Source organism: Myxocyprinus asiaticus, chromosome 47 (assembly GCF_019703515.2).
Source record: "Myxocyprinus asiaticus isolate MX2 ecotype Aquarium Trade chromosome 47, UBuf_Myxa_2, whole genome shotgun sequence".
Taxonomy (NCBI): Eukaryota; Metazoa; Chordata; class Actinopteri; order Cypriniformes; family Catostomidae; genus Myxocyprinus; species Myxocyprinus asiaticus.
In genome coordinates, this window is record NC_059390.1 from 28,866,357 (window position 1) to 28,893,675 (window position 27,319).

At 43.6% G+C, this 27,319-nt stretch overlaps 1 protein-coding gene across 1 annotated transcript in view; it reads right to left on the reverse strand.

Moving 5' to 3' along the window:
* Positions 1-2,077: 2,077 nt before the first annotated feature.
* Positions 2,078-27,319, reverse strand: part of LOC127437031 (NACHT, LRR and PYD domains-containing protein 3) — a 53,618-nt gene continuing 28,376 nt past the window's right edge. The window contains exons 13-15 of the mRNA XM_051691664.1: positions 16,552-16,725; positions 5,536-5,582; positions 2,078-4,764 (exon numbers count right to left, since the gene is read on the reverse strand). Of these exons, the coding sequence (XP_051547624.1) occupies positions 4,190-4,764; positions 5,536-5,582; positions 16,552-16,725 (796 nt within the window). The 3' untranslated portion in view covers positions 2,078-4,189. The remainder of the gene's footprint in view (positions 4,765-5,535; positions 5,583-16,551; positions 16,726-27,319) is intronic.

Genomic DNA, 27,319 nt, shown 5'->3' on the forward strand with positions numbered 1-27,319 from the left:
CTCCATTTTGAACCTGATCCTCCATTTTGATTCTTTTGTTACCACATCTGGAGACACACACACACACACACTAGCATATAGCTCCACTGTTAGTTTAGGATTTCCTTGATTTTATTTTTGGATTATATTCAGATAGTATTGGCTGTGTTCACTACTGCTTGATTATAATAAATCTTGTTATATTATAATAAGTACTCCTGTTTGTTTTTGTTTGAATATTGTGTTGAAGCCAACCTCTGCCACGTGAAGAACTCCCAAGTTACCTCAGAGTGCTATTATTTTATTGGTGTTAGAAACTAACTGTAACTAGATTACTATTAGATTTGTATACCAATAATTTAACTAGTTTTTCCCCTTTTTGATTATTTTGATTAACAATTAAGATACTCAACCTACAGGGTAGATTTTGTTTTATGAGACTCAATGAGTAACTTGCTATCATTTTTCTCTTTTCAAAGAGTGGTGCCCCGAGAATAGAATTTAATGAGTTAAATTCTATTTAATTACTATTTAATTATTGAATTGTTATTTGATTATTCCATAATTAATAACAATTAATTATTATTTCTGATAGTAAAACTGATTTAAACAACCAGTAGCACCTACACTACAAACTTCTAGACAAAATGTATTCTGTTGTACTGGATTAAGGATACACCACAAAACATCACAATCAGGTACAGGGAGATTTTCAGTGTTCTGCCTCATGAAACAATAAGTGCTGTGCTTAAAGAGAATGAAACTGTTTTTCTTTAGATATGGAAGCCGGTTAAATGATCTACCCTCAGGACTCTCCATGCAAAGGCAAACTCTCATGAAAGGCCAATACCCATCAAAGTGGAAAGAAGGTATACCACAAGCTTTAGGTGAAGGCTGTTGTATCAAATTTATCCTATGAATGTAATAAAGAATAGGACATCAACATGTTAACGTCTGAGTTCAGCAGGGTGACATCTGAGGGAAAAAAGATGTTCCTGAGCCTACTGGTATGGGAGCAGAGGCTCCTGTACAGTTTCCTGGAAGATGGGGGCAAACAGTCTGTGTCTGGGGTGTGACGGGTCCTCACAGCTCACAGACATCGCTTGTGATGGAGGACCTCATTGGCAGGGAGCTGAGCACCGGTGATGTATTGGGCCCTTATTACTACCTGCTGCAGAGCCTTACTGTCAGTGATGGAGCAGCTGCAGTGCCACACTTGGTTGCAACTGGTCAGTATTCTTTGATGGTATAGCGATACAAGTTTTCCAAGATCTGTGGTGATGGGTGAACTTTCTACAGCCTCCTTAGGAAATCGAGACATGCTTACTTGACCAGGGTGGAGGTGTTAAGGTTCCAGGAAAGGTTCTCATAAATGTGGACATCCAGGAAATTAAAGCTAGAGACACGCTCCACCTCAGCCCTATTAATGTGAATAGAGGTGTGCCTGGCGTGTTTAGTCTTCCTGTTGTCCATGATGAGTTGTTTTTTTTGGTGTCAAAGACCAAGTTGTTAACAGCACACCTCTCTGACAGGCACTGAAACTCCTCCCTGTTGGCTGTCTGGATTGGATTGACCAAAAACTCTTTGTACATTCGAGCTTTTCCATTCATGTATATCTTCAGTAAAGGGATCAACACAACATTGCTTTTATAATTTTATTTGTCTAATAATGCAGTAAATAGACAGCATGTATTAGTTATTAACCATCTGTTTTATACTGAAATTTTCACCTACATTTGTATGCCAAATATAAAGGCTCGTCATTCAGTAACTACATTGAATAAATATAAATTGATGGTTGTTTTAGAATAAGAACCCTTCAAATTAGTAGAAAATTTAGTTTTTTCTAGAAATAAATATTTTTTATGCTCCATATCTTGGAAAGGGTCATTTCTGCGATCACACAATCCAGCCACGATGGGTTGGCCTTACACAGGAAAAGAAATGGAGGTCCTGGCTCCATTTGTGTTCATGTTATTCAAGTTTGAGTACAAGAACCTATCACTGGATTGTGCATAAATGTTAGCGTAGCTGAGTGTTTGAGAAGTGAGTGTGTTGGGGGGGGGGTTGGGTGATTTATGAGGACATTTCTAGTATCCCATTATAAGTATCGACAACCATTATAAGAAAGATAAATGACAAATAATTAGATTATTTGTCTGAATAAAATTCTCCGTAATACAATGGCTTCTTGTATCCGCTCACAGTTTCTATTGTAAAGAATTAGCTTTAATAAGGGAATTATGATTAACTTGTTAACTAATTAACTTGGAGTAATACTATTCTCATTGCTTACTGAAAATTTCACAAATATTTTAGATGAGCTTTGAAGCAAGATCTTTTAAAATCATGTGACCAGATTATTTATCAAAATATACCACATCTTTGAACACAAACAAGACTTTATTTCTAATCTAAACAAAAACTAATCTAACACACACAAACATGAAACAGGTTGGTGAGTAAATTGTAACTGAAAGTGAATGAAAATGATCTATACAGAGAAAATTAACTTTGTGGAATCTGTAGACAATGCTTTGAGAACCACTGATACTTAATTCAGTCTAACTCTATTTGCAATCAGGTAACTCTAACTATATTAGAGAGACACCAGTACTTGGAGATGTACTTGTGTTTCCTTGTGTTGCTTGGTTCTTTGGCTCTTTGTGGAAAGTTCTGGTTGTTCTGTTGATGTTTTGAACCTCTGTTAAGATCATGGATAGTTTGTTGCTGGAATGATGAGGCGGGGCTTTGAAGCGAGGCCTTCTGCATGGAAGACTCGCGACTCCCATCAACGTGTGTGAATCGTAGAGCAGAGAGAGAGAAAAACGTCCTCGGAACTTTGTGTCCCGAGCTTTCTTGGGCTCTGCATGGCACAGAACTTGAGGGGCGCCGGGGCGAGGCTGCAAGCCACGAGGGCCAGAGCGCGGAGAATGAGGAGCTGAAGAGGAAGTGAAGAAGCCGGAGAAGAGAGAGAGTTATTCCTTGTAGGAGAGTTTTGAAATGAGACTAGCTGCACCCCAAAGATGTCCTGAGCCAATTAAAAGTGACTTTTCGGAGTCATATGGTAATTTGTCTTTAACATGTCCCTCCTTTTCAAAGTTGATTTATGATCCTTTGTGTAAAGTTTTCTTAAAAATTCCCACTCAATGTTTTAATTATACATTTTATATAATGAAATTGGTGTAAGAGACATGACATCTGTTGACATCAACATTCTCTACATAAACAGACAATCATCTACTTACTAAATATGACATACTTTCACAAATTTTCAACGTGCAAGTAACAAAACATGAAAATACCTGTTTAAAAATCATTATGGTTAATTAATTGGTTTTACAACATGGATCATTCAAGATTAAGGATTATAATCATTGATTTGTCAGTTATAAGTGATTACCAATCACTACACACATTTTGAAAGGTACATCAGGCTATAATCATTAATTTGTCAGTTATAAAATTGATCACGGGTCATAACATAATTTTCAGAATTATCTCGCAAGGCTGGGTATTGTGTACCTTTTTGTACAAAAAGGTAGATTCTGTGCATTTTAGAGGGTTAAATCAAAAGTCCGGTGCCTGTGTGGAAAAGTTCAGAAGGTCGTACTGAGTCTGCCCCATGTCACTGTCCCGTGGGATGCAGGACCTCCCTGACTAATGGCACTTTTGTTTTAAATCATGCCATTTGCTGTTTTAGCAGAATGCTTAGTCTCCTTGACCAGCCATTTGGCACTCGTTAATTATCTCAAATCAACAACCTAAAAGGAGCTTCAGTCACCCAAAAGGGGACTCCCCGGGGAGTGTGATCTTCCTCACAGTTCTTTTGTTAAGTGAAAGGGTCACAGGATGCAGCTGGGAGACATTTGGCACCAAATGTATAGATTCATAGTTTTATAGAATGGAAAGGCCATAAGGATATTACTCCAGAAGGTTCTACTTATTGCTTTGTGTGTCCTTTGGAATTTTTGCTGCCTGGTGCACTTAAAGGCATTATCTTTGGCAGTCTCTTAGGTTTATGGCTTTGAGAAATTTCCAAGATTAAAATGTTGGGTTTCCCTGGATTCAAGTCATTTTGCATAGCAATTCTTCATTTTTCTGCCCCTAATATACTACACCATTGTATTGAATTCAGCCAATTTAATTCATTAAATTATTTCTAGAAAGAGTTTTTAGTTGTGTTGATGTGAGATACAGTGAGTATATTTCACTCACCCAGTTGTGTGTGTGTGTGTCTCTGATGTTCAATTTGACACAGACACACTGAGGAATCAAGATAAAATACTCTAAATCCAGCATAGAGGGGTTGAGTGAATGTGGTGATGAATGTGTGTAAGTGTGTGAGTGTGTGTGTGTCAGAGATGCTGTAGAAGGACAGAGTGCCAGCCGGACGGTCCACATACACTCCTACTCTCTTACAGCCATGTGAAGGGACAGGTATGTCAGTTCTGTTATTATTGTGACAGACAGTGAATCTGTCATCAGAGCAGCACAGACTCCAGGAGTTTACATTGAGTCCAAACCCACAGTCATGACTCGCTCCTTTCCTGCTGATTCCTTTGTATGACACTGATATATCAGCATCATCTCCACTCCATTGAGTCTCCCAGTAACAGTGTCCAGTCAGACACTCTCTACACAGAACCTGAGTCCACACATCAAATCTCTCTGTATGATCAGGATATGACTGACGCTCTCTCACATGTGTCACCTTCCTGTTCCCTTCAGACAGAATTAGTTCAGTGTTTACTGTGTTTGAATCCAGCGTGAGATTACAGACATCTGAACACAAGAAGAGAAAAAACACTTATAACACAACAATCACTAAACCTGTGTGTGTGGGCGGGTTTGGGTGTTTTATGAGGACAATTTTTTAGGATACAAACTGGTAATTACAAGGGTATTATGCTATAAATGTGGTTTATGAGGACATTTCTAGTGTCCCCATAATTCAAATTGCTAAAACATACAAAATTATGTTTTTTGGAAAATGGAAAAATGCAGAAAGTTTTTTTGTGAGGGTTAGGTTTAGGGGTAAGGTTAGGAGGTAGACTCTTTAGTTCATACAGTATAAAAATCATTATGTCTATGGAGAGTCCTCATAAGGATAGCCGCACAAATGTGTGCGCATGTGTATGTGTGTGTGAGTGAGTGTATGTGAGTGTATGTGTGAGTATGTGAGTGTGTGTGTGTGCATGTGTGAGTGTGTGTGTGAGTGCATGTGAGAGTGTGTGTGTGTGTGAGTGCATGTGAGAGTGTGTGTGTGTGTGCGCGCATGTGTGAGTGTGTGCGTGCGTGCATGTGAGTGTGTGTGTGTGTGCAGGTTTGAGAGTATGTGTGTGCATGTGTGTGTGTGTGCATATGTGTGAGCGTGTACGTGTGAGTGCGAGTGCATGTGAGAGTGTGTGTGAGTGTGTGCATGTGTGAGTGTGTGCATATGTGTGAGCGTGTACGTGTGAGTGCGAGTGCATGTGAGAGTGTGTGTGAGTGTGTGCATGTGTGAGTGTGTGCGTGTGTGTGTGTGTGAGTGCGCGTGTGAACGTGTAGACCTACATTTGCGTGGTCCTGCTGTAATCCTGAACTCTCCTCCATGATCCACACTATAAAAACACAAACACACACAAATAATGATATCACATTCAGCTCACCTGAAACACAATTCACACATCTGTGATGAAATATACTGTGGGATACAACTAAAATGAAGAAAATATTAATTCTTATTTCATTAAGTCATGAAAAATATTAAATAACACAAAAGGAAGTTTGGGAATTATATATTGATCAATCCATGTCAAATGAAAACTCTCTTGTATTTGCTTTTGAAACAGTATTGAAGGAGTTCACATGTATGATGAACACTTGAGCACTGCTGCACCTTCACTTTCTCTCATATATTTATCAGAAAAACAAACAAAATAAATACTATTTTAATTTAGAAAAAATATATACAAATGTCAACAAAAGTCATTTCAAAACTTCAAGCAAAAAAGTTAAGATAATAAGAAATGTTGATTCATTGTTTTATTATTGAATTATTGCACATTTACAGAGGGTTCAGTGTTTGCATTTCCTGTGTGTTTTGATGCAGTTGAGAAAAATACAGTCTGTTGTTTTCTGTGTGAGTGAGACGAGTAAAGAGCACTGTTGCATAAATCTACATCACGAGCATCATCCACACACATTACTGAACCTAATAATGACACACAGGCCTGTTATTTAGTTTTCCTGGAACTGAATGTGTAAACACTAACAACAATTTGATTAATCGTGATTAAATATTTTAATCGACTGACAGTTTTACAACACATGAGGGGTGTGAGGGGTCCAGGAACTAAGTTAGACACACCCTACAAAACATACAAACAACATCCCACTAACAATAAACTTAACCCTGGGTTATTGTCTTTTTAAACCTCGCTTTTAACCTCGAGTAAACAACATTTCACACTTGTCATTATGAAAGGTGATAAGCACCTCTTTTAATCCTGGGTTATGAAAACTGCTCCACAGCAGTATCAGCTGTGCTTTTAAAAGTTCACCCAGTAAGTTTTTAGCTGGCTCTTATTCGTCCCAATAGTACCTGTGGTTTTGGACTTTATACTGCCACCTATCATCATGGGGGCACAAAGTTTATTTGCTAACTGCTGCCGTGTCACACAAAGATGTTTGTTTATGTTCTGTTTTATTACTTTTAGTCTGTGTTTTTCAATGACTCGTACTACACACATCAGTATAATGGACATTCTTGGATTAAATCTAAATGAATTCTCACAGGTTGTTGTGCACTGGACTGTGAGTGGACTGTCACAACTCATGAGCTCTCTGCCAGCTGATGAGACTGTTGTGTGCTAGCGCTTGGTGCTTGATGTTGCACTGTTTATATGTGATCATTATTGTTATTATTAGTGGTAGTAACTGGTCAAATACATGACAGTTTGTTATGTGCTGTCAACATGGCAGCATCCATGAGGGGGCGACCCGCTCAATGTAAAATTAAACTGCTTTTATTGAGGTCAGTAGCTGACAGGAGTCTTCATCTAATGTGAGTGTACATCATTTTAAACAGATTTGTGTGCTATTGTGTTTATTTGTAAAACTTTTTACATGAGCAAAATACAGTGGCAGAGTGGTGCACAACACAACCAAATGAGCAAAGCAAATAAAAGCTGAAAACACAAAGGAAAGAAGCCACAACACAACAAGATTATCAGAAAAGAAATATGTATAAATATGCTTTACTTATTTGTCCTGAAGGGCTCTGAATGATGCATATCTAGTTGTTTTTAATGCATATAATGTCATCAACATTTCTAACTTTCTCGAAGCCGTAATGGCTTTGACCGAGGAACTTCTCTTGTAGTTTCTTGTGGTGGGACGCTTCGCATCGGGGTCCTGATCACCCTGTGGGGGTTTATTGTGCAATAACAACCTGCTGCCTGTACATTATCCCTTACTTACCGTATGCCATACTATAAAATATTGTTTTTAAATTATTATTTTACAATGTATTAAATTGAATTTAGCATAAACAAAAATACTAATAATTTGTAATGATTACTGCCTAAATTAACAGTTTAGATATGCATTTGATTCAGTGATTGGTTGCTTTTGTAACTAGGTTTGATTCTAAACAATACCTACTTAAAATAAATGATTATTAATTTGCAGTTTATTTATTGGTTTTCTCAAGTACTGTTTTCTGCTATAGTATCACTGTCCATTTCCTGTATGCCTAACACACTTTATAAACCCTATTTAGTACTTTACAAATAAAAACTTTATTAGTAGTATTAAACACATTGTAGTCTTGCTGTTGTGCTGCACTTAAGCAAATTGTCACGTTTATGTGTTTTGTTCTTGTTTTCATTATTTTGGAAGTTTAGTTCCTGTTTTATGGTCATGTGATATCCTGTTTCCCTCCATGTTCATGTGTCTTGTTTTCATTGGTTTATTGTCTTGTTAACACATTATCAGTCTTGTCATGTCATTGGTTCATGTTTTAGTATCTAGTTATCTTGTTTTTATTTCAGTCTCGTCATTGGTTGTTTATGTCATGTGGTTACCCATATCCTTGTATTTAGCCCTCATGTTTGCCATTGTCTTTTGTCAGGTATTGCTAATGTAATGTTGTTTGGATGTCAAGTCAAGTCAAGTCAAGTCTAGTTCATGTTTATGTTTCTGTTCACGGTTTTTGGATTTCACTTTGATGTAAATTAACTGCACTTGGGTTCTTCACATCGTCTTCGTCTGCCTATCATTGCTGCCAGCCACGTTACAGAATACCTGACCGACTATGAACCCAGCAGTTCAGCTCCTATGCCTTTGTCAGAGGACTCAATCCCTGGAGGAATATGTAGACTTCTGCGCTCTGGCCTGCAGGGTTGACTTTAATGATATTGCCCTCAAGGATTTTTCCGTTTTGGGCTGAATGAGCCAGTCTCCTAAGTGATGCATGATGATCGAATTACCCTCAATCTGGCTCAGTTAATTGATTTAGTCCTACAATTGAGCGGTTCATCTTTCACTGTAGGAATGGCTGAGGAGGAACTATACACTCCTACAGTGACTGCCATGTCAGAGCCATCCACCATCATGGCCGCCGAGCCAGAGTGCAATGTCATGGCCGCCAAGCCAGAATTCCCCATCATGGCCGCTGAGCCAGAGTTCCCCATCATGGTCGCCGAGCCAGGGTCCCACGTTACGGTCGCCGAGCCAGGGTTCCACGTCACAGTCGCCGAACCGGAGTGCCAAGTTATGGTTGCAGAGCTTGTGCCACCTTCTGCCTCGGATCCTGAGTCTGCTCCATACCATGTCACTGCCACACCTGAGTCTGCTCCATGCCATGTCACTGCAACGCCTCAGCCTGCTCCATGCCATGTCACAGCCACGCATCGGCCTGCTCCATGCCATGTCACAGCCATGTCTGCGTCTGCTCCATGCCATGTCACAACCATGCCTGAGTCTGCTCCAAACCATGTCACAGCCACGCCTCAGCCTGCTCCATGCCATGTCACAGCCACACCTCATCCTACTCCATGCCATGTCACAGCCACGCCTGAGTCTGCTCCGTGCCATGTCACAGGCAAACCTCAGTCTGCTCCATGTCCTGTCACAGCCAAGCTTCAGTCTGCTCCATGCCATGTCACAAGCCCACCTCTGCTCCACAGTCCAAGCCTACACCTGTCCCACGCATGCCACGGCCAATAAGCCAGCACCCACGCCTGCCACGGCCAATAAGCCAGCGCCCACGCCTGCCTGCCATTGTTGCAAGCCTCGTCAGTCCCAGAGATAGCATTGTAAGCCTCGTCCGTCCCAGAGCCAGCATTGCAAGCCTCAGTGGCCACGTTATGCCATGCTGCCATTCCTACCTCATCATGCCATGTTACCACGTCTGACACATCAAGTGACCCTGCCCTGGTCCTCCGAACCTCCGGCTCCACCCTGGCCTTTTGAGTCTTTGGCTACTCTCCAGGTTCCCAGTTCTCCAGTTTCCCTCCTCAAGCCTCTCATGGCTCCAACTTCCATGGCTCCGCCCCTCGAGCCTCTCATGGCTCCACCTTCCATTGGCTCTGCCCTGGCCTCATGCTCCATGCCCTGTTTTCGCCAGGTCACGTCCCACACCCTGTCTCACCAGGCCAAGCCTCAAGGACCCCGCCACCCCCAACCCCCACCCCCTATTTTAACTCCATGTGTTTTTGTTTGGGCATCGGGAGCCACCCCTTGTGGGGGGGATATGTCATGTTTATATGTTTTGGTCTTGTTTTCATGTCTTTTATTTTGGAAGTTTAGTTCCTGTTTTATGGCCATGTGATATCCTGATTCCCTCCATGTTCATGTGTCTTGTTTTCATTGGTTTATTGTCTTGTTAACTCATTATCAGTCTTGTCATGTCATTGGTTCATGTTTTAATATCTATTTTTTTTAAAAACTTCAGTCTCATCATTGGTTGTTTATGTCGTGGTTACCCATGTCCTTGTATTTAGCCCTCATGTTTGCCATTATCTTTTGTCAGGTATTGCTAATGTAACGTTGTTTGGATGTCAAGTCAAGTTAAGTTATGTCATGTCAAGTTAAGTCAAGTCTAGTCTAGTTCATGTTTCTGTTCACGGTTTTTGGATTTCACGTAAACTACACTTGGATTCTTCACATCATCATTGTCTTCGTCTGCCTGTCATTGCTGCCAGCCACGTTACACAAATATATAAAATGAACAGTCGGTCAATCGTAACATTGCATATCAACGCAATCCGTTTGCTGCAAAAAAGCCAAAAACAATTCCAACAAAATATACTGTGTTTTACTTACATTCATCTCCACAAATTTCATGGGAAGATGCTTACGGAGATCAAGTTTGAAGTGTTTCCTGCCTGAGCAGACACTTTTTGCAACAAACTTTCCAAACAGATAACTGAGATACATTGATGGTGCCATACCCAAAATACTCCCACACCGTAGATTTCAGCTGTGAAATAAAGGTTCAGGGTCCGACATGTCTTTGTGCTGAGATGAGCCCATGCCATGTAAAATGAGGAAATTGCAATTTAGTAATGTATTTTATCACATCAATTTTATATGATGATATGTCTTCATTAAAATGGTTTGAATTTTAGAAAAGTTCAGACATTTTATATTCGAACAGATTTTATATTCATGCAATGCTGTGAATAAGAATATGTCTATGGTGAGAAAACCATCTATTTTTAAACCGGGGTATATCGTGAAACTGTTAAACCATTACATCGCTACTGGAGATACTGCCACTATTACAGAAACCATCCTCAACATCATTACAGCAGAGAAATGCCAACCTGCAGCCACTCTTGCATCATTTGCCAGTGATGGTGCTTCTGTTATGATTGGTAAGCTTTGAAAATGTTACCTCTATTTGAATACCACATTTGGTATAGAATTTAGTTTTACTGTCAAGGCAAGAAAACTCAAGTAAAACTCAAGTAAGAGGCTAAAAGACATTTTCCCTAGATTTCCCTGTCCTCTGTGTTTCCCATCGTATAAAAAGTGAGAGTCTCACCAAACCAAATACTGCAAAACCATTTTTGTTCTATCAAGCAAGCAGTACAAGAACAAAGTCGACAGCAAAAGGCCTTTACAACTTTACCAAGGCTGAGTTCTTCCCTCCGGCTTTCTGTCTAATGCAGATTGTGCACGAGACGCTGCACAGACAATTTCAAGTGTTCCCAAGAAGAAACCTATTCTATTCACAAGTGGAGTAGGAGGTTTGAACATACCACTGATTTATTTATATTTTTATTACTATTAATTATTAAAGAGCAACGATTATGGTTTTTCAAATATGACCTTTCATGTAGTGTGTTATATAGCTGTTTGTGAATGTAAAAAAGTCTGCAAAGTTTAAAAAAATCAAAGTGCACGACAAATGGAGTTATTGACTCCCAAAAGAAAGAACCGATTCTGAACACCTGAAATGAGTTGTTAGTAATTCCAGACTTACTTCCTGTACTAGCCTATGTAATTTGGTAACAAAAAACCCACCTCTGGTCTTTATTGGCTGCTCGTGATCAGCTTTGACCTGCCCTCAAACACTACACTAAGTGGTAGACCAATCACAACAGACTGGGACATCTGACCAATCAGAGCAGAGTAGGCTCTCTGAAAGGAGGAGTTTAGAATGAATCCTTTAGAACGGATCACTGAATGAGTCGTTTTTGACATTGAAAAAAAAAGAAAGTAATGCTGTAATTTAAATTATGATCAAATTAAAGTGTTTTTTGACCTTGGATGCATGTAAATCTATTGTATGAGACCTTTTAACAAAGTTAGGCACGTTTAAAAACCATAATAGGCGCTCTTTAAAGGTATGTCAACTTTTCTGTATTTAAGGGACTGCCCTCAAGTCATCTCTTGGACAACTAAAGTCCAAAAGTAATGTAAAGGACAGGTGGGAATCTTGGTTATGTGTTGGGGTTTATGATTTAGTGATTGCGGCCAGAGACAGCCTACGGCCAGCTGGGATAGGCTCCAGCACTCCCGCAGCCCTGCACAGGACAAGTGGCTATAGAAGATGGATGGATGGATGGATTTAGTGATTAGTAACACTAATGATAATGTTCTTAATAGGGGGTGATTTGTTGGGGTTGACGTTTTTATGATTGCTAACACTTTAAAATAAGATTGTGGTGGGGTGGGGTCCTTCAGTGGTATCAGGGGTAGACCCCCCTCCCCCCAAATGTTCAAACTTTTGTGTCTCATATTTTGCTGACATGCAGACCTATGAAAGAAAGTGTGCAGAATACACTGCAAATATAATTGAAATAATGTTTAAATATGTACAAAATGCTTCGAAAAACACCTTCATATAGCAATATCAGAGACTCAAAAGTGTTTTTTCAAAATCAAAACCATGAATTATTATTTTTTTCTTTTCATGAGTAGGTCCCTGGAATGCCCCCAGAGTGAGTTACATCCACACGCAAAATATAAAAAGAATGCAAAATCTGTTAGAATGAGGTCAGTGACACTTTGCAGTGTAGATGAGTAATATACTGAATTCTTGATTTGTCATTTCAAAACTTTTATAGATAAAATTTTACAAATACTGTAAATACTAAGCATATAAACAAACGGGTTTTGTCTTCTATACTATATTTGTTTAACTTCTTTTATACATAGCTATATAAATGAATTGATATAAATCAGCAATATGGTCTGTCTGTACACTGTCTTTGGTGTTTGTTTTTGGGGTTTTATTTTTTGTTTTTTTTTAGGTTATACACTAGTAGTTATGAAGGTATTATGCTATAAATGTGGTTTATGAGGACACCCCTAGTGTTCTTGTAATTCAAACATACATAAAAAAATGTGGAAATGTAAAAATATATACATCTTTTAGATAGAATATATAGTATAAAAATCATTATGTCTATGGAGAGTCCTCATAATGGTAGGGGTACCAATGTGTGTGGTCGTGTGTGTCAAATCAAAATCAAATCACTTTATTGTCACACAACCATATACACAAGTGCAACAGTGGGTGAAAGTCTTGGGTGCAGTTTCGAGCAACATAGTCAGGACAGTGATGAGACATATACCAATTTACAATAAACATCAGATTTACACAACACAATTTACATATCTAATATACACATAATTACACACAACACAATATACAAATAATAATATACAATGTACAGTATACAATACACACAATATAGAATACACATACACACAATATAGAATACACAGTATACAATAAAAATAGAATATATAAAATCTACAGTATGTTGTATTGTGCTGTATTGACATTCAGGCTGTCGGTTGATAGTCAGTTGCCAGTGTGTTGTTAAGAGAGAATATATTTATAACAGTCCAGTGTGAGATATAAGATGATACGATTAATAAAGTGCAGTGCTGATGTATATTGTTCGTGAGAGACCAAGAGTTCAAAAGTCTGATTGCTTGGGGGAAGAAGCTGTCATGGAGTCGGCTGGTGCGGGTCCTAATGCTGCGATACCACCTGCCTGATGGTAGCAGTGAGAGCAGCCCATAGCTCGGGTGGCTGGAGTCTTTGATGATCCTCCGAGCTTTTTTCACACACCGCCTAGTATAGATGTCCTGGAGGGAGGGAAGCTCACCTCCGATGATGTGTCTGGCAGTTCGCACCACCCTTTGCAGTGCTTTGTGGTTGAGGGTGGTGCTGTTGCCATACCAGGCAGTGATGCAGCCAGTCAGGATGTTCTCTACAGTGCTAATGTAGAACCGTGTGAGGATGTGGTGGTTCATTCCAAACTTCCTCAGCCATCTCAGGAAGAAGAGGCGCCGGTGAGCCTTTTTCACAATGGCCTCAGTGTGGACAGACCATGTGAGTTCCTTACTGATGTGGACACAGAGGAACTTGAAGCTGCTGACTCTCTCCACCGGTGCTCCATTGATGGTGATGGGGCTGTGTTCTCTGTCTTTTCTCCTGAAGTCCACCACAAGCTCCTTGGTCTTACTGACGTTGAGGGAGAGGTTGTGCTCCTAACACCAGAGTGTGCACTTCCTCTCTGTAGGCTGATTCATCATTGTCAATGATCAGACCTACCACCGCCGTATCATCAGCAAACTTAATGATGGCACTGGAGCTATGTGTTGCCACACAGTCATGTGTGTACAGGGAATACAGGAGTGGGCTGAGAACACAGCCCTGCGGGGCTCCAGTGTTGATGGTCAGTGATGAGGAGATATTGCTGCCCATTCTAACCACCTGGCGTCTGCTTGACAGGAAGTCCAGGATCCAGCTGCACAGCAAACTGTTTAAGCCCAGAGCCCAGAGTTTCTCATCAAGCTTGGAGGGCACTATGGTGTTGAATGCTGAGCTGTAGTCAACAAACAGCATTCTCACATATGTGTTCCTTTTTTCCAGGTGGGAGAGAGCAGTGTGTAGTGTTGATGCAATGGCATCATCAGTGGAGCAGTTGTTGCAGTATGCAAACTTCAGTCAGTCCAGTGAGGGAGGCAGAACAGAGCAGATGTAATCTCTGATTAGTCTCTCAAAGCATTTGCTGATGATGGGGGTCAGAGCAACAGGACGCCAGTCATTTATGCAAGTGATTTTGGATTGCTTTGGTACAGGCACAATGGTGGACATTTTAAAGCATGTGGGGACCACAGACAAGGAGAGGGAAAGGTTGAAAATGTCCATAAAACACCAGCCAGTTTGTTCACGCATGCTCTGATGACGCGGCCCAGAATGCCATCTGGACCCGCAACTTTATGGATATTCACCCGTCGGAAGGATTGGGTTACATCCGCTGCAGAGACGGAGAGTGAACTAACCTCTGTAGCTTCGGCCGCGAGAGCTCTCTCCGTGAGGGCGGTGTTATTTCCCTCGAAACGAGCATAAAAAGTATTTAGCTCACCTGGCAGACAGGCAGCAGTGTTCACGGTGGAGTTTTTATTCCCTTTGAAGTCTGTGATGCTTCTAGAGTCAGTGGTGTTGAACTGTCCTTCAATCTTGTCTCTGTACTGGCATTTGGCTGCTCTGATAGTTTTGTGGAGGGCATAACTGGCTTGTTTATGCTCCTCCGCGTTCCCGGAATTAAAAGCGGAGGTCCGCGCATTAAGTGTGTGTGCGTTTGTTTACAGGTTTAATATATACGTACGACTCTGAAGTGTCTGGAAAGCATCTAACATTTACTAAACATCTTAAAATATCAGATTTACACTCTAAATAATAAATGTCTCAAAGACATCTGCTGAATGTCTTATTGACATTCAAGAATTTTTTTTACATACGTCTTATAGACATATTGCAGATGAGCAAACAATGTAAAATAGACATCTCTAAGATGTAAACACACATCAAATAGACGTCTGGGGCATGTAGGTGTGCTATCAGGGATAGTTTGACAGTATAAAAATCATTATGTCTATGGAGAGTCCGCATAATGATATAAGTGCCAATGTGTGTGTGTGTGTGTGTGTGCAACCGTGGGTTTGGGTGGTTTACGAGGACATTTTTTTTAGGTTAAAAACTGGTAACTTAAAGGGTATTATGCTATAAATGTGGTTTATGAGGACATTTCTAGTGTCCCCATAATTCAAGTTGCTAAAAAAAAACAACATACTAAATGATGTTTATTTTAATGTAAAAATGCATTAAGTTTAATGTGAGGGTTAGGTTTAGGGGTAGGGGATAGAATCTATAGTTCGTACAATATAAAAATCATTATGTCTATGGAGAGTACTCATAAGGATAGCCGCACCAACATTGTGTGTGTGTGTGTGTGTGTGTGTGTGACAAACACATTGCCACCTAATGTAAACAAAGATGGCTGGATTGGAATAATCATGTTTCCCTGATGTGTTGACTGCATATAGGTGAGCTGTTGTCTGTTATCGTGATGTTTTTGTGACAATTTGTCTGTTTCAAAGAACAAGCATACTGTGAGCTTGAAAAGACTATTGAGTTGCTGTTTGTGTTACTTATGATTGACAATGGAATGGCCACCTAATGTAAACAGACATGGCTGCGAGGATCAGTGATCACATTTTGTGTTGGCCATTTGTTTATGAGCATCAAACTTCTATAGTGGTCCTTTTTTAACTTTTGGATGTCTATGCCATAAAATAATCATACCATGTGCTTGAAAAGACTGTACGAGTAACAGTTTGTGATATGAATTACAGGCACTTGCGCAGCGCAGCTTAGTGTTGGCATGAAAGCTGATTTGAATCTGACAGCATTGACTGCTGCAGAAACACAAATGTGTGACGCTACTCTGTGGGGGCCAGTCATTAACCATCACAAATATGCACCAGTATGTGTGAAAGGGTTAAGTGACAGATGCTTGAAGATTATTCTATGGAAATTGTTTCCTAAAATGTGTAAAAAATAAAATTCTGATAACATTTCATGATTACAAAAATGTCCTCATTCTAATGAAACACTATGATATATCTCCTGTGTGTATTTGTTAGGGATTTGAATTTTTTGGAAAGAAAGAAATACAGGTGCTATTTCAGTGCATTCACTGACCATTCAATAAATTCAAGACCAATTAGGGCCTGGGATTATGGGTATAAGTGGGGTTTTACAGCTCCACATACTTAAGTTTGTCCAGTGTGCAGTTTGGATCATTGAGTCTCTCAGAGAGCAGCTTGACTCCTGATTCTCCTGGGTGATTGTAGCTGAGATCCAGCTCTCTCAGGTGTGAGGGGTTTGAACTCAGAGCTGAAGCCACAGAACAACAGCCTTCCTCTGTCACCATACAGCCAGATAATCTACAAACACACATACAACAGTCAGATAATCTAAAAACACACACAACAGTTTGATAATCTACAAACACACACATCAACAGTTAGATAATCTACAAACACACATAACCTGTCAAAAATCTACAAACACACATCAACAGTCAGATAATCTACAAACACAAACATCAACAGTCAGATAATCTACAAACATGCATAAGCAGTCAGATAATCTACAAACACACACATAAGAGTCAGATAATCTACAAACACAAACATCAACAGTCAGATAATCTACAAACACACAGATAACCTGTCAAAAAAAATCTACAAACACACATCAACAGAATCTACAAACACTTCAGTCAGATAATCTACAAACATGCATAACCAGTCAGATAATCTACAAACATACACATCAACAGTCAGATAATCTACAAACACACACATCGACAGTCAGATAATCTACAAACACACACATAACCAGTCAAATAATATACAAATGCACATCAACAGTCAAATAATCTACAAACACACACATCAACTGTCAGATAATATACAAACAAAACATCAACATTCAGATAATCTACAAATACACAACAACATTCAGATAATCTACAAACACACACATAACCAGTCAAATAATCTACAAACACACATCAACAGTCAATTTATCTACAAATACACACACACACAACAGTCAGATAATCTACAAACACACACATCAACAGTTAGATAATCTACAAACATCAACAGTCAGATAATCTACAAACACACATCAACAGTCAGATAATCTACAAACACACATAACCAGTCAAAAATCTACAAACACAAACATAACAGTCAGATAATCAGCAAACACACTCAATCAGATAATCTACAAACACAAACATCAACAGTCAGATAATCTACAAACATGCATAATCAGTCAGATAATCTACAAACACACAGATAGTCTGTCAAAAAAAATAAATCTACAAACACACATCAACAGATAATCTACAAACACAAACATCAGCATTCAGATAATATACAAACACTTCAGTCAGATAATCTACAAACATGCATAACCAGTCAGATAATCTACAAACACACACACAACAGTCAGATAATCTACAAACACACACATCAACAGTCAGATAATCTACAAATACACACATCAACTGTCAGATAATCTACAAACACACACATAACCAGTCAAATAATATACAAACACACACAACAGTTGGATAATCTACAAACACACACATCAACAGCCAGATAATCTACAAACATGCATAACCAGTCAGATAATCTACAAACACAAACATCAACATTCAGATAATCTACAAACACACATCAACAGTCAGATAATCTACAAACACACACATCAACAGCCAGATAATCTAAAAACACAAACATCAACAGTCAGATAAACTACATTCCCCTTATGTCACTCACTCGATGTTTTGTCGATGTAGTGACACTAGGGGTCGATCTTGAGAGCCCGAGACACCTTCAGATCTTTGAGAAAAGGCCAATGAGAACTGGTGAGTAGAATTTGCATACCACTCCCCCCGACATACGGGTATAAAAAGGAGGCTGGAATGCGGATTCATTCAGATTTTTTCTTCGGAGCCGAGCGGTTGTATTTCAGCGCGCTGAATACTACTACTGATCCATTCACCTCTTCAGAAGCATGTGCTGTTGGATATATGGCGCATTCCAGTGGTTTTCTCTCCACTCTGCACTCCACTGCAGACTATGCCCCTGGGCGCTTCGACAGCGCTTTAAAAGAGTTTATTTCCTCTAAAGAGTATATTTCCTCTATTAGAGCAGGCACAGTGATGTTGAACATCTTTTTAAATCTCTGTGCAGTTCCTGGATGCGGTTACCTCTTCACCTCTGACGGTCACGATCACTGCCTCACGTGCCTGGGCCAAAATCACGTTGAGCAAGCGTTCGTGGTTTGTTCATGTCCTCATTGCGAGAATATGACCATGGTAATGTTGTGGTCGCGGCTTTCCTTCTTTCGAGGAAAGCCACTTCAGCTGTCCCCCCCACTGGTCCTTCTACCTACGGGTATGAGGCCGCCCTGGTTGACGCTGAAGGCGATTCGGGGGTTTAAATGGGTATGGTTCCGCCGGGTAAACCCCCACGGACAGCCCACTCCTCGGAACGCTCGTTTGTGCCCATCCAGTTCTGGGATGAGACAGGCAGCTCGTCTCAGTGCCAGCCTGATGTCTCTTTCGGAGCTCGTGAACCGGTTGAGATGTCAATCGCTGCATCAGAGAGCGCCTTGGTGATGTCGGACACCGAGGACTCGACCGGGCTGTCGCCTTCGGGTGTGGCAGCCTAGTCTGAGGCTGACGCAGAGCTGACCGCCATGCTTGCCCGGGCCGCCACGAGTGTTGTGCTTGAGTGGAACCCTCCACCCGCCCCTGTGCACACATGGCTTGACGACTGGTTTCTGGGTTCTCACGGCTACGCCCCCCTCCAGTCCCCTTCTTCCTGGAAGTGCACGACGAGCTAACGCGATCATGGAGGGCACCTTTCGCTGCCCGAACCCGATCCTTCAGTTCGTCCGCTCTAACTACCCTCGATGGTGGGGCGGCTGAGGGTTATGCCGCGATACCCCAGGTGGATAAGGCGATCGCGGCACACCTGTGCCCACTGAGCACCACCACCTGGCGGAGTCGCCCGGCACTCCCTTCCCGAGCCTGTAGGACGATGTCGTCTCTGGCGACTAAAGCCTACAGCGCTGCCGGTCAGGCCGCCTCTACCCTGCACAGGCCAAGGCTTTGAAAGAGCTACACGAGGGTAGTTCTGATCCCGGTGTGCTACAAGAGCTGCGCTCTGCGACCGATCTCACTCTCCGTGCGACTAAGGTCACAGCGCGTGCACTCGGGCAGACGATGTCCACGCTTAGGGTTAGGGTTAGGTACCACTTGTTAGCGCCACCTGTTGCTGAACCTGGTCGAGATGAGGGACGCGGACAAGGCGCAGTTCCTTAACACGGCCATCTCCCAGGTCAGCCTCTTTGGCAACACCGTTGAGTACTTCGCCCAGCAGTTCTCGGCGGTGAACCAACAGACGGAGGCCATTCAGCACATCTTGCCCTGACGCGGCTCAAGAGTGCGCACCCCATCTGTTCGCCGAGGGCGTCCCCCTGCGGTGACACAAACTCAACCGGCTGTGCCCCAGCCCTCTGCCCTGGTGTAGAGCCCCCCACAGGACAGGGACACCCCCCGCTTCTCGGCCAGCCGCGAAGACCCCCAGGAGGGCTCCCAAGCGCCCCTGAGACAGGACACCCGAAGATCGAGACGTCTGCAGGAATTCCGGAGCTGGTAGCCAGACCACTCCATCACCGGTGGAGGGCCGGGAGGAAAATCTTTTGTTCCCTTTTTCTTTTCTGTTTGCCCACATTGTCAAAAAAAAGAGCAGTTTCCTCTCCCCTCGGGTCACACTGTCAGTGCTCACGGTCACCGTCCCCATGGCTACTGGATACCGAGCGCCTGCAGCCTGGGCCTCATGAACGCGGCCCACTTTCGCGTGCCCCGCTGCATCACACAAACCACACCCCCTGCCGGCCGGTGGTGACAAGTCTCGAGGACGGCCCAAGAGGCCCTCCTCCTCCTCATTTGCAGGCCCGCCTTATGCCAGGTGCGCGGAGGAAGGTAAGTGCTTCGAGGGTCCCCTCAGCGCAGCTGCCTCGGGTCGGAGCACCACTGCCCGAGAGTGGAGACTCCACACCCAGGTGGTCCAGCTGATTTGGAGTCTATTCATCAAGGCACAGGTAGACCTGTTCGCCTCCCAGGAATCCTCTCACTGCCCGCTCTGGTATGCCCTGACGGGAGCTCCCCTCGGTACAGATGTGCTGGCACACAGCTGGCCCCAGGGGCTGCACAAATACGCATTCCCCCCAGTGAGCCTACTTGCACAGGTTCTGTGCAAGGTCAGGGAGGACGCGGAGCAGATCATTCTCGTGGCTCCATATTGGCCCACCCAGACCTGGTGCTCGGACCTCACGCCCCTCGCGACGGCACCTCCCTGGCAAATTCCCCTGAGGAAGGACCTTCTTTCTCAGGGACGGGGCACTCTCTGGCACCCACGCCCAGACCTCTGGAATCTCCATGTCTGGTCCCTGGATGGGACATGGAAGACCTAACTGGTCTACCACCCGCAGTGGTTAACACGATCACTCAGGCCAGAGCTCCTTCTACAAGGCAGCTGTATTCCCTGAAGTGGTGTATCTTCGCTAAGTGGTGTTCTTCCCATAGCAAAGACCCCCAGAGGTGGGCAGTCGGGTCAGTGCTTTCCTTCCTGCAAGAGAAGTTGGATGGGTGGCTGTCCCTCTCCACTCTCAAGGTCTATGTAGCTGCTATAGCAGCACACCACGACGCTGTTGAAAGTAAGTCTCTCGGTAAGCACGACCTGATCATCCGGTTCCTGAGAGGCACCAGGAGGTTAAACCGTCCTAGGCTGCACCTCTTTCCCTCATGGACCTCTCCGTGGTCCTTTTAGGCCTACGGAGAGCCCCGTTCCAGCTCCTAGAGCCAGTCGAGTTAAAGTCCGTCTCTTTGAAGACCTCCCTCCTGACCACGCTCATTTCCATCAAGAGGGTCGGGGACCTGCAAGCGTTCTTTGTCAGCGAAGAGTGCCTAAACTTCTGTCCAGAAGAATCTCACGTGATCCTGCAACCCCGACCAGGCTATGTTCAAGTTCAAGTGGTTTTTTATTGTCGTTCAACCATATACAGTTCCTCCAGGACCATGGTGCTGCATAAAACAACATAGGACAAACACAGAACCACATGAGACTACACAGACTGAATAAGACTTACACATTCCTACATAAACTGCACGTGCAAACGTGTGCAAAAAGTATAGGACAGTACAATAATTACTAAAAAGGAAACAGGACAATAGGCACAGTAAGAGACAGTGAGAGACATTTCTAATCTGAGTAGTGCAAAAATATGACACTTTTTAAAAATGCCAAATGTAAACATAACATACAATGAAATAGTGTTCTATGGACATAGCAGTTATTGAGGTAGCAGCCAGGTATAAAGTGACAATGAATTAAGTGCAACTCTGAACATGTGCAAAAGTTGGATGATGTACAGGTGTGTGTGTGTGTGTGTGTGTGTCAGTCCAGTCTCTGAGTATTGAGGAGTCTGATGGCTTGGGGGAAGAAGCTGTTACACAGTCTGGCCGTGAGGGCCCGAATGCTTCGGTACCTCTAGCCAGATGGCAGGAGGGTGAAGAGTTTGTGTGAGGGGTGTGTGGGGTCATCCACAATGCTGGTTGCTTTGCGGATGCAGCGTGTGGTGTAAATGTCTTTGATGGAGGGAAGAGAGACCCCGATGATCTTCTCAGCTGTCCTCACTATCCTCAGCAGGGCTTTGTGGTCCAAAACGCCGCAAGTCCCAATGTAGCGTTGATGTCCCAATGTAGTGTTGATGTAAACACGCAAGCCACCACCGCGAGTCTTACCGCACAGAGCTGCATTTCTGTCAGCACAAAATGAGGTGAGCCCGTCTAGCTGAATGGCGGCATTCGGAACTCTGTCGCTGAGCCACGTCTCCATGTGTCGTAAAAGTCGGGCTAGGAAACAAAAAATAGCACCTTTTTGGATCCGGAGCAGCCGCTGCGTGCTACCGCGCCACCATCTTGGATCATCATTTGCCCAAGGTTCCCACAACCCCTTTTAGGGATCAAGTGGTGAGGCGCATCTACTTGGATCGCACGCAAAGTGCTCTGAGCAGCTCTTTCTCTGCTTTGGCAGACAGCAGAAAGGGAACGCTGTCTCCAAACAGAGGCTTGCCCACTGGATCGTGAACGCCATCGCTTTGGCCTACCAGACCCAGTCCGTGCCCGCTCCCTTGCGGGTTCGAGCACACTCCACAAGGAGTGTGACATCCTCGTGGGCACTGGCCAATGGCACCTCTCTAGCAGACATCTGTAGAGCAGCGGGCTGGGCAACACCCAATATCTTAGTGAGATTTTACAATCTCTGGGTTGAGCCGGTTTTGTCCCGTGTTCTTTCAGGTATGAACAGGTAAGTTTCGTTACGTGGGGCAGCTGGCCGGGTGTACCGCTTGTGTATAGTGCCTTTCCCCTCCACGAGTGTGAAGCCGTGCGCTCTTCTCTCCCATGTATGTTCACGACCTGTGAACCCTGGATGTCCTTCCTCCTAGCCCTCTGGCTCACAAATTCAGCGGAGGAATTCGTAGTCAAACCCAGTACGTGTGCTAACATGCCCTGTACTGGGGTAAGCACTCCACAGGTCTCGGTTACCTCGGTAACCTCCCGTGATGTATCTTCTGCGGTATGGTCTCCCTTTTTCGGTAGACCTGCGTCTCCCTTGGCAGAGCCCTCTCTGCCCCGGTTGCTGCGTTTGTAGAGCTCCTCCCCTATGAAGGGCATTTTTACCCTCCCCTTCAGGGCAGGGTGTGGCCTCCGCGGGGTCTTTTCCCCCTGAAAGAATAGGAATGGAAAAGAACGCCTTCCCCGGCACATTTTATGAGCATTTAAAGGTCCCAGCCAAATCTAATTTTCTGTGGAGAGAAAAACTTAGAGAGAAAAGGCCGCAGCTGGCGCGGCCTGCTCCCATACTACATACGTCTCCTTCCACCCCTCAGGGTTGTTGGGAATTACATTACATTTTCGGGCATCTGGGGAGGCTACGTGCAGTCCGAGTGCATCTGTACCTACGCTCACAGTAGCTTGCCTACACCTGCATTGGCAGTTCACGTAACACAGTTCAGCCACTGTGGCGTTTCGTATAGGGACCCCTAGTGTCACTACATCAACACAGTGTTGACTGAGTGACAGAAGGGGAACATCTCGGTTACTGTCGTAACCTCCGTTTCCTGATGGAGGGAATGAGACATTGTGTCCCTCTTGCCACAGGCTGAACTACACCGCTGTAACGGCCGGGACCTTGTCTCGGCTCCTCAGTGCAAAAACCTGAATGAATCCGCATTCCAGCCTCCCTTTTACACCCGTATGTTGGGGAGTGGCATGCAAATTCTACCCGCCAATTCTCATTGGCCTTTTCTCAAAGATCTGAAGGCGTCGCGGGTTCTCAAGATCGACCCCTAGTGTCACTACATCAACACAACGTCTTGTTCCCTCCATCAGGGAAGGGAGGTTACGACAGTAACCGAGACGTTTACATTTAATCATTAAGCAGACCCTTTTATCCAAAATGAATTACAAATGAGGAACATAAGCACTTTGTCATATAAAAGTAAACAATACCTGCAGGATCACAGTGCCAAGTTCTAAGTGTAGCTAGAATAGTTCAGAGGCTAGCACAGAAGAGCCAGACAAGGATTTTTTTATTTATTTCTTAAATAGTAAGTGCCATTATTTAGAACTGATTTAGTGCTCGTGGAAAAGATGTGTTTTCAGCATTTTCTTGACTATTGACATTAGTTTCAGCAGAATGGCAGGTGGTTGAAAGCTCATTCCATCACCCGGGGACAGACGAAGTGATTGAATGTGAAGGGGACTTTGTGCCTCGTTGTGATGGGACCACCAGGCCCCCCTCGTACACTGACCGCAGAGAGCGAGTTGAAGTAAGAGGGTGCTGTTCCACTGGCTGTCCTGAAGGCCAAACTCAAAGCCTTGAATTTGATGCGGGCAGCTACAGGTAGCCAGTGGAGTAAGACCAAGAGGGGTGTGAAATGAGCCCTCTTTATTTGGTTGAAGACCTCTGCAGTGGCTTGATAGCACTAGCTGGAAGACCAGCCAACAGAGCATTGCAGTAGTCCAATACAGCAACAGGAGCTGCACAGCATATTCAGACAGAAAAGGTCTGATTTTTCTGATGTCATAAGCACAAACCAGCAAGACCGGGCAGTTGATGAGATGCGAGTATTAAAACTTAGCTGGTCATCAATTACTACTCTCAGGTTTCGGCTGTTCTGATAGATCTCACAGTAGTTGAGCCCAGATGAATTGTAAGTTTCATGGGTTCTCTGGGATCACAAGTTCCATCAAATTTTGGATCACGAGTTTGGTCTTGGCCAGGTTGAGCTCAATATTATGTACCTTCATCCAGGCAGAAATCTCCGAAAGGCAGGCAGAGATAAGTTACACCCTCCCCAGTCTAGGGTTGGAAAGGTGCAACAAAAAGAGAGATTTTAAAATTTCCTTCTCCTGCCCCAGCAATTAACACAAATACAGTTCCCTATCTGTCACTCAATCGAAGTTGTGTCGATGTAGTGACACTAGGGGTCACACTTGGGAGCCCGAGACACCTCTGGTCTTTGATAAAAGGCCAATGAAAATTGGCGAGTGGTATTTGCATGCCACTCCCCCAGACATACGGGTATAAAAGGAGCTGGTATGCAACCATTCATTCAGATTTTCTCTTCGGAGCCGAACGGTCATGCTCACTGAGCTGAATTCTACTGTTCATTCACCTCTGCTGGATCTGACGGCGCATTTCTGCGGCTTCTCCCTCCTCTGCACTGGTGCACTGCAGAGAACGCCCCTTGCGAGAACATGACCATGGCAATGCTGCGGTCATGGCTTGCTTTTCGTAAGAAAGCAAGCCACCCCAGCGGATCCCCGCCTCGGTCCTTCTACCTACGGGTATGAGGCCAGCGTGGCTAGCACTGGGGGAGATTTGGGGACCCCAATGGAATCGCCTCCGCCGGGTATCCCCCCACAGATCTCCCATTCCCCAGCACGCTCGTCTGCCCCAGTCTGGCTTCTTGTTCGGAGCCCACGAAGATGATGAGCTCTCGAGTGCAGCATCAGAGAGCGGTCTTGTCCAGTCGGACGCAGAAGCCTCAGCTGGGCTCCCCCCCTCGGGGACGATTGCCCAGTCACAGGCTGATGCCGAAATGACAGACATGCTTTCCCGGGATAGCCGGCCGGGTGTATCGCTTGCACATAGCGCCTTCCACCTCCTTTTGTGCTGAAGACGTGCGCCATTAATTCCCAGTAGTGTTCTCAAGATTTGTTCCCTGGTTGACTTCCTTCGAGCCCTGTGGCAGTCGAGTTTTCAGAGAGACTCACTGCCGGCCCAGTACACATGCTAACTAAGAGTTCTGTTCTAGGGTAGGTGCTCCGCATGTGGCGGTTCCCTGCAAGGCTAACCCCATGCGATATATATCTTCCGCTAATTCATTTCCTTGTTGGCAAACTGCATCTTCCTTGGGGAGCCCTTCTGCCCCAGTCTCCATGTTTGTAGTAACTCCTCCCCCGTTGGGTAGAACCTACCTTGAAGACTCTCCACATGGTCGGAAAGACCATGTGATGTATTCTTCCACTTAAATAAACCCCCCTCTCTTTGGGCAAGGTGTGGTCTCCACGGTGTCTTCCCCTTGGGAGGGACACCCCCCGACTAGACCTGGTGGCCCAGTAGGAGAATCCCCTTTCTTTTTTAGGGAGTGGAAAAAGAGAAGAGGAAAAGAGGCCACAACTGGGTTAGCCTGTCTCTATCTTTTGGGTAGTCGACTTGTCCCCAAAGGGCCGTTCGACACTCATAACTATGTTGGGGGAGGTTACATGTTGACCTGGTGTGCTGGCTATGAGGCACACAGTAGTCTGCCCACCACACACTGCCAGTTCATGTAACACAGTTCAGCCAGTTGTGGCGTTTCATATAGGGACCCCTAGTGTCACTACATCAACACAACGTTGAGTGAGTAACAGATAGGGAACGTCATGGTTACTTGTGTAACCTCCGTTCCCTGATGGAGGGAACGAGACGTTGTGTCCCTCCTGCCACAACGCTGAACTACCCGCTGAAATGGCCGGACCTTATCTCGGCTCCTCAGCATAAAACTTGAATGAGTGGATGCATACCAGCTCCTTTTATACCCATATGTCCGGGGGAGTGGCATGCAAATACCACTCGCCAATTTTCATTGGCCTTTTATCAAAGACCAGAGGTGTCTCGGGCTCTCAAGAGTGACCCCTAGTGTCACTACATCGACACAACATCTCATTCCCTCCATCAGGGAATGGAGGTTACACAAGTAACCATGACGCTTTTCAACAATAAACAAAAATAGTTTTATTTAAATGTAAGTAAGGAAGCTACACCAGACTTCAAGAGGGGGCAAGGCCAAAATAAGAAACCAAAATACCATTCTGTAATGTTCTTTGTAATGTTCACTTTGGGCACTAGGGGGCAGGTGTGCATAAGTATAGGGAAGCAGGGAGGGAGAGAAGAAGAATAAAGAGGAGGGGAATATGAGTTCACATGATGGATATAGCATGTAAAAGAGATGTAAGTTACAAGATATAAATAAACTGGTAGTTATATTAAATTCACCTGTGCAGTTTATGTCAAATCACTACACTGGCGATGAGTGAAAATATGTCAAACTCAGTATTACCTGAGTTTCCCCAATTTAATGTACACGAAGACCAAAACTCTATGGAAGTGAGATGGAAGAAGTGGTTACAACGCTTTGAGAATTTTTTACTTGCCATGTACATTAAAGATGACACCAGGAAAAGAGCAATGAGTCTACACTACGCTGGAGATGGAGTTCAAGATATATCCGATACATTATCAGACACAGGACAGGTAAAGGATTACAATGTTGCTGTTACCAAACTCAACGAATACTTTTCTCCAAAGGTAAACATTGCTTACGAAATGGACATTT